At 43.8% G+C, this 14,516-nt stretch overlaps 1 protein-coding gene across 1 annotated transcript in view; it reads left to right on the top strand.

Moving 5' to 3' along the window:
* ANKRD42 (ankyrin repeat domain 42) overlaps positions 1-14,516 on the top strand; it is a 75,218-nt gene that overhangs the window by 34,173 nt on the left and 26,529 nt on the right. Inside the window, exons 6-7 of the mRNA XM_054725137.1 lie at positions 3,216-3,416; positions 12,525-12,650. Coding sequence (XP_054581112.1) covers positions 3,216-3,416; positions 12,525-12,650 — 327 coding nt within the window. The remainder of the gene's footprint in view (positions 1-3,215; positions 3,417-12,524; positions 12,651-14,516) is intronic.

The raw sequence follows: 14,516 nt of genomic DNA, 5'->3' as shown, positions 1-14,516 counted from the left end.
AGCACCCCAACTTCTCTTTTAGGTAATTGTCAGCAACACAGCAGTAAATATCAACATGAAGCAGATGATTATTGTAGATCACGCAGGGAGAACAAAGGGTAAAATATTTAACTGCAGCAGTGTTTGACTATATTCTGTGCAGTGAGAAAACCTGAAGTCATTTTCAAGGTCCACCATTTCTTTCTTCTTTTCAGTCAGATCAAGTTTCTAAGCTTTCTAAATCTCCATTTTCCAGCTATTGAAAAGAAAATAGGATTCCATCAAGTCCCTATCTACCTACTCCAGGACTTCTGTGAGGATCAAATGAGATGAGGCATGGGAAAATGCTTCACAGATATTTGGCTAAAGTGTGAAATGTTTGCACCTGGCTATAAAGCAAGTCATGTTTTTGGGCTGAAGAAACTGTAAGGAGGCTAGTCGCTAGGGAGAGAAAGCCGGGCGTTGCTACATGACTATATTACCTGGTGCCCACAGCGACTGTTTCCAGGCTGGGCTGCATTTTGCGCAATGGGATCTTGGCAGCATCGCCTGCATTTTGTTGGGCTGTTGCTCCGGGGTAGTGGCAGGACTAGTGTCCCACTTGGGGGAAGCCAAGTGTTACTTTTTGGGCGCCAGTTCCACGGTGCTGTTTCTCTGTAAATGGCCGGTGCATATCCCAGCAGCTCCTGCGTTGAGCATCTGTCCTCTGGTGGTCAGTGCTCATCATAGCGACCAATCAGACGGTCGGACATTTAACAGCCTTTTATATATATATACTAGTGGCCCGATGCATGAAATTTGTGCATGGGGGGGGAGTGTCCCTCAACCTGGCCTGCACCCTCTCCAATCTGGGACTCCTTGGGGGATGTCTGACTGCCAGTTTAGGCCCGATCTTGCAATCTGGGACCGCTGGCTCCTAACCACTCACCTGCCTGATCGCCCCTAACCACTCTGCCTGCCGGCCTGCTCGCCCTCAACTGCCCCCCCCCCGGCCTGCTCACTCCCAACTACCCCCCCTCCGTCAGCCTGATCACCCCCAACTCCCCCCGACCAGCTTGCTCACCCCCAAGTGCCCCCCTTGCCAGCCTGCTCACCCCCAACTGCCCCCCCGCCAGCCTGCTCACCCCCAACTGCCCCCCCTGCCAGCCTGCTCACCCCCAACTGCCCCCCCCCTGCCAGCCTGCTTGCCCCCAACTGCCCCCCCCCTGCCAGCCTGCTCACTCCCAATTGCCCCCCCTGCTGGCCTGATCACCTCCAACTGCCCTCCCCTCCTGGCCTGATCTCCCCTAACCACCTCTGCCTCGGCCCCACCACCATGGCTTTTTCTGGAAGGACGTCAGGACGGTCTCCCAGAAGGTCTCCCAGTCTAATTAGCATATTACCCTTTTATTAGTGTAGACTAGAGACCCAATGCATGAAAATTCATTTAAGAGTAGGCCTTTCTTTCCCCGGCTGCCAGCACCGGCTTCCCTCTGGCACCCAGGACCCGGGCTGCTTCCCTCCTGCCACCAGCAGGCACCTAGGACCCAGGCTGCTTCCCTCCTCCTGCCGCCTGCTGGCACCTGAGACCTGGGCTGGCTTCCCTCCAGCCCCGGCTTCTTCAGGAAGGACATCCAGAATGACGTCCGGAAGATGTCTGACCTAATTAGCATATTACCCTTTTATTATAGACTAGAGGCCAGTTGCATGAAGATTCGTGCAATAGGCCTTCCTTCCCCTGGCTTCCAGCACCAGTTTTCCTCTGGCACCCGGGACCCAGGCCTTTGCTCTGGCCGCCGCCTTCCACCTTTGCTCTGGCTGGAGTCTGCCGCCTTTGCTGCTGACTCTGGCTGGAGTCTGCCATCTTCGTCTTCACTGTGGCTGGAGTGCCGCTCCTGTAGATCCCTTCGCCCCCTGCCCTCCCTCTAATAGCAGGCATCCTGCCCCACCTGGCTGCTCCACACCTGGAGTGGCTGGGCAGTGGGGCCACCGCCATCTTTGTCCTTCTAATTTGCATATTCCCTCCTGATTGGCTGGTGGGTGTTGCGGAGGTACGGTCAATTTGCATCTTTCTCTTTTATTAGTGTAGATATATAATAACCCTAGCTGGTTGGGCTCAGTGGATAGAGCATTGGCCTGCAGACTGAAGGGTCCCAGGTTCGATTCCGGCCAAGGGCACATGCCCAGGTTGCAGGCTCTATCCCCAGTAGGGAGCATACAGGAGGTAGCTGATCAATGATTCTCTCTTATCATTGATGTTTCTATCTCTCTCTCCCTCTCCCTTTCTCTCTGAAATCAATAAAGAAATATATTTAAATTAAAAATAGAGGAAATATGCAAATTAGGCCTGTACGCCATAACAGGTCACAACTGGACAGGAGGCAGTAGCGCATGCAGGTAAGGCCTGAAGGGGAGATGGAGACAGAGACGGGGGCTGGCGAGCCTCTGCACCCCAGCTCAGGTCAGCCCCCCAGAGCTGGAGTGAACACGGACAGGGACAGGGGGGCTGGCGAGCCTCCGCACCCCGGCTCAGGTCAGCCCCCCAGAGCTGGAGTGAACACGGACAGGGACAAGGTGGCTGGCCCGCAGTCTCCGTGGCCGAGTGCAGCCCAGAGAGGAGATGGCGGGCCTGCCTCCGTGGAAGCGGCGTGGTTCCCTCCTGGCACCCAGGGCCGCCAGTGGCTCGCTTCTGCCTCCCACAGAAGCTGCATGGCTCCCGTGGAAGCAGCACGGCTCCCGGTGGCTTGCTGCAGTTCCTGCTGGCTGCCGTGGAAGTGGTGGTTGGCCTAATGTGCGCGATAGCACGCAATGGGCTAATGGATAATGTTTATGGAAAAGTGACAAAATACATAGTGATAAAAATAACATCAGTCATATTTGCATAGTGACTATTTTGGCTTATTTCCCTTTTTTTTTTTTTTTTTCAAAATATTTAAGAATTTTGTCTATCATTTATCTGTCTTACATAGCAAGCATTTTCTCATGTAATGATAAGCTGCATAACTGGGATTTCACTTTCCAAGAAAACATTCTGGGGCCTGCTCTTTGGTGACCCTCCTCTGGCCTCTCCACACTCATAATAAGTATTGCTTTGGCATGACTAGAAGGACGAGTAAGGACATGTAGGCTGGAAAATACTCTATTCTCTTTGCTCAGAGTATGTCCCTGTGAGGATTAGAGACAATGTATCATTTATTTTTTATGATTACTTTATTGTCAATTTAAAAATGAAATTCTTTTTTCTCTCTCACCTATAGTTCACTTAGCAGCCATGGAAGGCCACCTTCACTGTTTTAAATTTCTACTCAATAGAATGAACAGCGCAACACAAGCTTTAAAAGCCTTCAATGACAATGGAGAAAATGTGCTGGACCTGGCCCAGAGGTTCTATAAGCAGAACATTTTACAGTTTATCCAGGGGGCTGAGTATGAAAGAAATGATCCAAAAGATCAGGAAAGTAAGTAATAAACCTGAATTGTTTTAGCATTTAATATGTAGAATAAATAGAAAAGGAAAAGAAAGAAGTTGTAAGTTAAACATTAAAATATGTTACATACCATTGTGCATATATTTATACAGTTTCTTATGTTTATTGAGGAATATTTTAGGCAGAATGTACAGAGATTAATATAATGAGCAATCTTCATACCATTGGATTTAAGAATAAAATAGTTGTTGCTAATCCAGCTGGAGATGGGGAGGGAAAAAGAGTATATGCCAAGAAATAGAGATTTTCAGTCTAATTTGAACTCATCACTTTTGCTAACTTTCCATTGGCAAGTGTTTAGTTACCTGGCCATATACTAGTATAACTAGGAGTCTGGAGATTTTGCCACCTAGATGAGAAGCATCATCTCAGCTGCAGCTTGCTTTCTAATGAAGGAAAGGGATTTTAGTAGACAACTAGCAGTCTTTCAAACTTCTTTTAAAACTTTATAAAAAATGGCATAAAAGGGTATGTATCCTTTTATGACTTACCTTCTATGACATATTTTTCAGATTAGGTTGATAGATGTATCCTAGTTTTGTTTTTTAAATCCTCACTGGAGGACATGCTGAGAGAGAGAAACATCGATGCAAGAAACTGATGGGTTGCTTTATGAACATGTCCTGACTGGGGATCGAACCTGCAACCCAGGTATGTGCCCTGACTTGCAATTGAACCAGCAGCCCTTCAGTGCACTGCACCATGCTCAACTGAGGCACTCTGGCCGGCTGCTTATTGATTTTAGAGAGAGGAAAGGAGAAGGAGAGAGAGAGAGAGAGAGAGAGAGAGAGAGAGAGAGAGAGAGAGAGAGAGAGAGAGAAGAAAAGAAGAAGAAGAAGAGGAGGAGGAGGAAGAAGAAGGAGGAGGAGGAGGAGGAGGAGGAGGAGGAGGAGGAGGAGGAGGAGGGAGGGAGGGAGGGAGGGAGGGAAGAAGAGAAAAAAAATCAATGTGAGAGAAACATCTGACAAAGAATATAGGTATAATTTTGATTCAGTCACTGTACAGCTATTATTGTGTTGGTTGTTGTCATTTTTTTTTTTAATTTGACAGTCCAAGGGAAAAGAGGTCAGTGCCCCTGACTAAATAGTCAGGTATTGCATCTTCTAAAAATTCTTGCAGCACATCAGTTGAAAATTGCTGATATAGATTAGTTTGACTTTTTTAATTAATAATTTTGAATTTTATCTGTGTGTATATATATATATATATATATATATATATACATATTAGTAGTTCATTCCTTTTTATCTCTGAATAGTATTCCATTGTATGAATGTATATATTTTATCACTTCACCTGCTGATGAGTATTTGGATTGCTTCCAGTTTGGTCTGTTATTAATAATAGAAATCTGCTCTGAACATTTACATAGACATACGTTTGCATTTTTCTTGTTAAATACATAGGAGTGGAGCATAACATTAAAAAGTTGTCTAATTGTTTCCCAAAGTAGTTGTATCACTTTACATCCCCACCAGATATGCATGAGAATTCTATTTGTTCCATGGAATTCCCAACATTTGATATGGTCATGTTTCATTTTAGCCATTCTGATGGATGTGAAGTGTTACATTATTGTGGTTTTAATCTACATTTTCCTGATAACTAATGATATTGAGCATCTTCTTATATGGGCATTCATGTATCTATTTCTTTATGTGTGTGTGTGTGTGTGTGGTTCTCAACATTTTTTAATGCTGCAACCCTTTAATACAGTTCCTCATGTTGTGGTGACCCCCAAGCATAAAATTATTTTCATTTTTTTATTGAGGTATTATATGTGTACATATCTTACCATTGCCCCCCCCCCCACTCCACTCCCATACATGCCCTCACCCCCCAGTGTTTGGCATCCATTGGTTATGCTTATATGCATGCATACAAGTCCTTTGATTGATCTCTTATCTCCCCCACCTCTCCCTAACCTTCCCCCTGTAATTTGACAGTCTGTTTGATGCTTTACTGCCTCTGTATCTATCTTTTTGTTCATCAGTTTATAATGTTCTTTATTATCCAGAAATGAGTGAGATCATGTGGTATTTTTCTTTCATTTACTGGCTTATTTCACTTAGCATAATGTTTTCCAGTTCCATCCAGGTTGCTGCAAATGGTAAGAATTCCTTTTTTATGGCAGCATAGTATTCCATTGTGTAGATGTACCATAGTTTTCTGATCCAGTCATCTGCTGACGGGCACCTAAGGTGTTTCCAGATCTTAGCTATTGTAAATTGTGCTGCTATGAACATAGGGGTGCATATATCCTTTCTGATGGGTGTTTCCAGTTTCTTAGGATATATTCCTAGGAGTGGGATTACTGGGTCAAATGGGAGTTGCATTTTTAATTTTTTGAGGAAACTCCATACTGTTCTCCACAGTGGCTGCACCAGTCTGCATTCCCACCAGCAGTGCACAAGGGTTCCTTTTTCTCTGCATCCTCGCCAACACTTGTCATTTGTTGATGATAGCCATTCTGACAGGTGTGAGATGGTACCACATTGTCCTTTTGATTTGCATCTCTCAGATAATTAGTGACTTTGAGCATGTTTTCTTTTTTTTTTTGGAATTTTTTTTTTTGTGTGTGAATAACAACTTTTTATTAAAATTTTTTAATGTTGACATTAGTGCAAGTAACCTTATTTTCCACATATTCACCCTCCCCCACACCCCCATTCCTTGGCCTTCACAAGTCTATTGTCCATGTCCATGGGGTATGCATATATATTCTTTTTTTATTTTATTTTAATTTCTTTATTGATTAAGGTGTCACATATTTGTCCTCATCCCCCAATTCCTATCCCCCACCCCTCCCCACAGATGCCCCCACCCCCCTGTTGTCCTTAACCATTGGTTAGGCTTGTATGCATTCACACAAGTCCTTTGGTTGATCTCTCCCCCCTACCCCCACGCTCCCCTACCCTTCCTCTGAGGCCCGACAGTCCGATCGATGCCTCCTTGTTTCTGGGTCTGTTCTTGTTCATCAGTCTATGTTGTTCATCATTTCCCCTAGATGAGTGAGATCATGTGTTACTAGATATATACTTATAAGAACCGAATGTGAGACGAGCAATAATAGTTATGCTGACAGGCAAATGACTCAGTCTGTAGTGAGTTTCTTTCTGGACCAACAGTTCTTTTGAGACCCAATTTCAATGTCCACCAGTTCCTTATGTGCACATGTCGGCACTGACTTTTCAGCTCTGGATGGTGGACAAATGGTGGTAATGCAGGTCCGACTCCCTCTGGTTTGGTCTCGCCGGGACCCAGGGACACGGCTTCACCCGGACTCAGGGGCGCGTGGCCTCACCTGGACCCAGGGGCGCGTGGCCTCACCCGGACCCGGGACCCAGCCTCACCTGGATCCAGGGGCGCACAGCCTCACCCGGACCCAGGTGTGTGCGACCTCACCCGGTCCCGGGATCCAGCCCCACCCGGACCCAGGGGCACGTGGCCTCTCCCGGACCCAGGGGCACGGCCCCACCCGGACCCGGGATCCAGCTTCACCCAGACCTGGGACCCAGCCTCACCCAGATCCAGGGGCACATGGCCTCACCCGGACCCGGGATCCAGCTTCACCCGGACCCAGGGGCGCGCGGCCTCGCCCGGACCCGGGGGCGTGCGGCCTCACCCGGACCCGGGACCCACCCTCACCCGGATCCAGGGGTGCACGGCCTCACCCGGACCCGGGATTCAGCTACACCCAGACCCAGGGGCGCGTGGCCTCTCCCAGACCCAGGGGCGTGGCCCCACCCAGACCTGGGACTGAGCATGTTTTCATGTGTCTCTTGGCCTTTCTTCTGTCTTCTTTTGAAAAGATTCTATTTAGGTCCGTTGCCCATTTTTTTTATTGGATCATTTATCTTCCTTTTATTAAATTGTATAAGTTGCCTGAAGATGTTGGAGATTAAACCTTTATAAGTGATAACATTTGCAAATATGTTCTCCCATACAGTGGGCTTGCTTGTTGTTTTGTTAATGGTTTCTTTTGCTGTGAAAAAGCTTTTTATTTTGATGTAGTTCCATTTGTTTATTTTCTCTTTAGCTTCCATTGCCCTAGTAGCAGTATCAGTGAAGAAGTTCTTTCGGCATATGTCTGAGATTTTGCTGCCTGTGGATTCCTCCAGTATTTTTATGGTTTCCCATCTTATGTTTAAGTCCTGTATCCATTTTGAGTTTATTTTTGTGTATGGTGTAATTTGGTGATCTAGCTTCATTTTTTTTGCATGTATCTGTCCAATTTTCCCAACACCATTTATTGAAGAGACTGTCTTGACTCCATTGTATGTTCATGCCTCCTTTGTCAAATCTTAATTGAGCATAGTGGTTTGGGTCGATATCTGGATTCTCTATTCTGTTCCATTGGTCTATATGTCTGTTCTTGTGCCAGTACCAGGCTGTTTTGAGAACAGTGGCTTTGTAATACAGCTTGAAATCTGGTATTGAGATCCCTCCTACTTTGTTCTTCTTTCTCAGGATTGCTGTGGCTATTCAGGGTCTTTTTTATTATTCCAGATGAATTTTTGGAGAGTTCTTTCTAGGTTTGTGAAATATGTCATTGGTATTTTAATGGGGAGTGCATTGAATCTATAGATTGCTTTGGGTAGTATGGACATTTTAATGATGTTGATTCTACCAATCCATGAACATGGTATGTTCTTCTATCTGTTTACGTCTTCCTCTATCTCTTTTTTCAGTGTCCTGTAGTTTTCCGTGTATGGGTCTTTTACCTCCTTGGTTAAGTTTATTCCTAGGTATCTTAATTTTTTTTGGTGCTATGGTAAATGGGATTGCTTTTTTAGTCTCTCTTTCTGTAAGTTCACTATTGGTGTATAGAAAGGCCATAGATTTCTTGGCGTTAATTTTGTATCCTGCTACATTGCCGAATTCATTTATTAAGTCTGTTAGTTTTTTGATCGAGTCTTTAGGGTTTTTTATGTACAATATCATGTCATTTGCAAATAAGGACAGCTTTACTTCTTCTTTTCCAATTTGGGTGCCTTTTATTTCTTCTTCTTGGCTGATCGCAAAGGCTAATACTTCCAGTACTATGTCAAACAGGAGTGGTTAGAGTAGGCATCCCTGTGTTGTTCCTGTTCTTAGGGGAAATGGTTTTAGTTTTTGCCCATTGAGTATGATGTTAACTGTGGGTTTATCATATATAGCTTTTATTATGTTGAGGTATGAGCCTTCTATTCCCACCTTGTTGAGAGTTTTTATCAAGAAAGGGTGTTGGATTTTTGTCAAATGCTTTTTCTGCATCAATTGATATGACTATGTGATTTTTATCTCTCAATTTGTTTATGTGATATATCACGTTTATTGATTTGAGGATATTGTACCATCCTTGCATTCCTGGGATAAATCCTACTTGGTCATGGTGTATGATCTTTATGATGTACTGCTGGAGCCAATATGCTAGAATTTTGTTGAGGATTTTGGCATCTATGTTCATGAGGGATATTGGCCTGTAATTTTCTTTCATTGTGTTGTCTTTATCTGGTTTTGGTATTAGGGTGATGCTGGCTTCATAGAAGGATCTTGGAAGTGTTCCTTCCTCTTGAATTTTTTGGAATAGTCTGAGGAGGATAGGTTTTAGTTCTTCCTTGAATGTGTGGTAAAACTCCCCTGTGAAGCTGTCTGGCCCCGGGCTTTTGTTTGCCGGAATCGTGTATCTTCTTTTATGAAGTGTCCATTTAATTCTTTTGCCCATTTTTATTGGATTGACTATCTAACTATTGAATATTTGACAGTTCATTATGTTTTGTCAGATATATGTATTGCAAATATTGTCTCCCACTCTGAAGCTTGCATTTTTTTAGTAGGGTCTTTCAAAGAACAAAAGTTTTAAATTTTGATAAAGTACAATTTATCAATATTGTACAGGTTATGTGTTTTTTGTGTCCTATCTATGAAATATTTGCCTACCCCAAGGCCAGCAAGATATTCTCCTTTTTTTTTTTTTAGGAATTTTACAGTTTTAGCTTTTTAATTCATATCTTTGATCTCTACATCAAGTTAAATTTGATGTATTGAATGAAATAAAGTGTTGATTTTAATTTATAAAAATATAGCCACTTGTTCTAGCTCCATATTTTTGGAAAGCAGCTTTATAAAAAATCAGCCATTTGTATATGTATAGGTGTATTTCTGGCCTCTGCATTCTATCTATCATACTAATATATCTGTTTTTTTGCCAGTACTACCCTGTCTTGATGACTGTTGCTTTATAGTGAGGCTGTAAGTTTCAAACTTTGTTCTTTTTATTTATTTATTTATTTATTTATTTTGTTTTAGAAACTCAGTAATTTTTTTCACCTTATTTTATTTTTCATTTTTTTATTAAGGTATTATATGTGTACATATCTTACCATTGTTCCCCCCACCCCACTCCCAAACATGCCTTCACCCCCCAGTGTTTTGCGTCCATTGGTTATGCTTATATGCATGCATACAAGTCCTTGAGTTGATCTCTTATCTCCCCCAACTTTGTTCTTTTTAACATACTCTTTGGCTATTCTAAGTTGTTTCTTTTCCATATGTAAAAATGAGAATAGCTGTATCTCAGAGTTGCTAAAAGGCTTAAATGAGGCAGCCCTTGAAAGTGCTTACAACTGTGCCTGGCATTCAGTAAGGGCTCAATATATGTAGTTGTTATTAAAAAATTTTTATCAAGTATTTGTTACTAGAGGCCCAGTGCATGAATTCGTGCATGGGTGGGGTCCCTTGACCTAACCTGAGATCGGGGCTGGTTGGAGGAGCTGGCCTGCCAGGGGGAGGGACCATGGGAGGTTGGCCACAGCAGCAAGCTAACCAACCGCCAATTCCTCAAGGAATCAGGCTTCCTCCTCCCTCCTGTCTGGGACCAGGGTGTGGGGCTGTCAGGGCACCAGCAGCAAGCTAACTAATGGCCGATTCTGTGAGGAATCAGGCTCCCTCATCCCTCTTGTCTGGGCCCGGGGTGCAGGTGAACCAGATTTGGGGCTGTCAGGGTCCCAGCAGCAAGCTAACCAATGGCTGATTCAGCGAGGAATTGGGCTCTCTCCTCCCTCCTGTCTGGGTCTGGGGTGTGGGTGAATCAGATTCGGGGCTGTCAGGGCCTCAGCAGCAAGGTCTGGGTTAGTGTGTGTCATAGCTACTGGCTGGTCATTCCAGTTGTTCCTGTCGTTCAGTCATAACGGTTGCTTAGGCTTTTTTATATATATATAGACTAGAGGCCCAGCGCACGAATTTCATGCATAGAGGGGGGTTCCTCAGCCTGGCCTGCACCCTCTCCAATCTGGGACCCATCCAGGGATGTCCGACTGCTGACAGTCGGACATCCCTCTCACAATCTGGGATGACTGGCTCCTAACCACACGCCTGCCTGCCTGCCTGATTGCCCCTAACCCCTCTGCCTGCCGGCCTGATCGCCCCTACCTTACCCCCCTGCTGGCCTGATCACCCCTACCTTGCCCTCCTGCCAGCCTGATCACCCCTAACTGCCCTCCCCTGCTGGCCTGATCTCGCCCCTAACTGCTGTCCCCTGCCTGCCTGATCACCCCTAACTGCCCTCCCCTGCTGGCCTGATCTCACCCCTAACTGCTCTCCCCTGCTGGCCTGATCGCCCCTAACTGCCTCTGCCTGCCTGATCGCCCCTAACTGCCCTCCCCTGCCGGCCTGATCTCTCCCCCAACTTCCCTCCCTACCAGGTCTGATTGTCCCTAACTGCCTCTGCCTCGGCCCCAACCACCCATGGCTTTGTCTGGAAGGAAGTCGGATGTCTGGAAGATGGCCGGTTGACCTGGTCTAATTAGCATATTACCCTTTTATTAGTATAGATGGATTATATAGGATAGGATTGCTTAAATGGGGGGCTTGGAAAGCCTTTTTCAGCAGGAGGAGATACTCTTGGCAGACAAAAACATGTAATCCCTATATCTGGATTGATAGCCAGCCATATGCACTATACTGCCAAACCGGTCATTAAAAAATTGAATCACTTTCTTACACCTTACACCAAACAGCTGTTGCCCTTAAAACCCCTCCTCAGCCCCCATCTGAGGTTCTGCCTTCGCAGTTAACCCAGAGTAGATTCTGATTGGTTGGTTTCTATGACAGTCAGCGTCAAAAGCTCCACCTTCTAGGCAGCCATTGGCTCCTTGCAATTCACCCAGATTTGGTTATGATTGGTTGGTTTCTATGCCAGTCAGCATCTCCAGGCCTATCTCCGGGCCCGATCATAGAGGCAGGGCTGATCAGCAGCCACCCTAGGCTGCTGGTGAGCGGGCTGAACTGCTGACCTCTTGGAGAGAGAGAGAGGCTTGGCTGCTGGCAAGGCCCAGAGAGAGAAGCAGGGTCTGACCACCCTGCTTCTCTCTCCGTGCCTCTCCTGCCCCTGCTGATCAGCCCTGCCTCTCTCTCTCTCTCCCCGAGAGGTCAGCAGTTCAGCCCGCTCGCCTGCTGCGTGCACAGCCTGGCATTCGGTACAGCCTTCGGTCGTTTTGGATGTTACGACCCTTGCTCTTTATATATATAGATATGCTAGGCACAGGTAGATCAGGTACATCCACCCAAGTATGTGTATATCTATATCTATATCTATATCTATATCTATATCTATATCTATATCTATATCTCTATATCTATCTATCTATCTATCTATCTATATTTGTATATGTGTATATACATACCTATACTTTATTTGCTTACAGTTTACGTTTGTCACTTCCTTGCAAACAGAGGGAAAGAGTGGTTTATGCTAATGTAGGAGTTGAGCCAAGTATGTCTTTATTCAAAGGGTCAAAAATGACCATCTCTTTGTGTTTTGTGGTGGCCCACAGGTAAAAGGGAATATGACTAAGAATAGTTCTGGTATAATACTATTCCTAGCATGTTTGAGGTCCCGAGGGGTGGAAAGGCTACACATTTAATAATAATCTTATTTTGTGGTTCTCTTTTTACTTTATTTACTTTATTGTTATAATTCCAATATATCATTCTCATACTTCAGTTAATATTGAAATCTAAAATGTGCAACCAGTTAAGGCAGGAAAAAAGAATGAGCTCATGTGTTTACTGAAATGCTGAATTTTTTATTCATAGGTTTAGCATTTCCAGGTCATGTGGCTGCCTTTGAGGGTGATTTGGAAATGCTTAAGAAATTAATAGAAGATGGAGTAATCAATATTAATGAACGTGATAATAATGGATCAACTCTTTTGCATAAAGGTGAGTTATGATTCTTGTTTAATTTTCAATTCTGACACAATTGCTATTGAATTATTTACCTTTTATAATAATTACCCATCAGAAACACATGAAAATGCATGGCAGAGTGCTTAATTTTTATTTTATTTTATTTTAATTAAAATGTTTTTATTTGAGAGAGAGAAAGAGAGAGAAAGGAAGCATCAATTTTTTTTGTTTCACTTGTTTATGCATTCATCGGTTGATTCTTATATGTGCCCTTACCAGGGATACAACCTTGGTGGTATCAGGATAATGCTCTAACTGACTGAGCTACGCGGCCAGGGTCAGAGTGCTTAATTTTTAATTCAAGTGTGATATTCCTTTTATGATGTCAGATATTTACACATTTTCACATTTGAGGGTAATTCCAATAGAAGTTCTCTTTTGATTTTATCATGTAGTTAAGATGTGAAATTCACTGTTAGAGAAGTTTCTTAAGAGTAACATTTTCTTTGGACTGAAATGGCCGATTTCATGCTAATATCTATCATTTAAAAATGTTTTTATTGATTTTAGAGAGAAAGGAAGAGAGAGAGAGAGGAAAGAGAGAGAGAAAGAGAGAGAGAGAGAGAGAGAGCAGAGAGAGAGAGAGAGAGAAAGAGAGAGAGAAAGAAATATTGATTAACCTCCTGCACGGCCCCCACTGGGGATTGAGCCTGAAACCCGGGTATGTACCCTGATGGGGAATCAAATGAGCAACCTCTAGGAGAATTTTCTTTATTCTAATACTCTGCAAAAAAATGTTTTTACTTCTATAGAAATATCAATGAACATGATATGAACATGTTTTCTAGATATTTGCAATTTTTCTCTGCATTCTTCTTCTTTCTATGTGGAATTCTAAAATATTGATCCATGTTTTTTTGTTGTTTTTTTTAAATCAGACTGCCAGATTGTCAACTCAGTGCAGGGAGTATATATATAGGATTTATTCTTGCCAATCTCCCTTTTATTTATAAAATAAAAAGCCAAATCTTTAACCTCCAGCACCTGAAATTTCTATTTTGCTTTATTTGTGATATTACACTTTTTAAAATAATGTGATGGCTGGTATTTCTTGTAAAAGTCTTAGAGTAAAAAGAGTAATGTTGATCTAGCTGATTTGGCTCAGTGGATAGAGCATCAGCCCATGGACTGAAGGGTCCCGGATTCGATTCCAGTCAAGTGCATGTACCTTGGTTGCAGGCTTGAACCTGGCTCTGGTCAGGAACCATGCAGGAGGCAACCAATCCATGTGTCTCTCTCACATCCATGTTTTTCACTCTCTCTCCCTTTCCCCCTCCCATCTATTCTCTCTAAAAAGCAATGGGAAAATATCCTCAGGTGAGGATTAACAACAACAATAAAAAGACAGTAGTCTTGTTAATATAGTCCTGTGTTTGAATAGGATTTTATTTCATAAATAACTTCTGGTTGTTATTTATTTCATAAATTATGAAATAATGTTAATGTTGTTTAGGTTCTTAGCTTAATCATTAAAGTTTGTTTAATTTATAATGTATCTTAAGAATCTTAAGTACCATGTGTACCAATCTTGTATAATAAAAGCCTAATATGCTAAGTGTCTGGTCTACTGGACAGCCATTTAACCAATCAAAGCGTAATATGCTAATGATATGTTAAGGCCACTCAACCGCTTGCTATGACGTGCACTGACCACCAGGGGTCAGATGCTCTGACTGGTAGGTTAGCTTGCTTCTGGGGTCCGGCCGATTGGGACTGAGTGAGATGGGCCAAACATGCTCTGGAGCCCTCCTTCAGTCCCTCCCTGGCTGGCCAACCTCCTGTGTCCCTCCCTGGCTCCGATTGTGCACCAGTGGAGCCCCTCAGCCTGGCCTGCACCCT

The sequence above is a fragment of the Eptesicus fuscus genome, chromosome 13 (genome assembly GCF_027574615.1).
Source record: "Eptesicus fuscus isolate TK198812 chromosome 13, DD_ASM_mEF_20220401, whole genome shotgun sequence".
Taxonomy (NCBI): domain Eukaryota; kingdom Metazoa; phylum Chordata; class Mammalia; order Chiroptera; family Vespertilionidae; genus Eptesicus; species Eptesicus fuscus.
The sequence above is the reverse complement of the archived record's forward strand: the minus strand, read 5'-3'. Positions and strand labels throughout refer to the sequence as shown.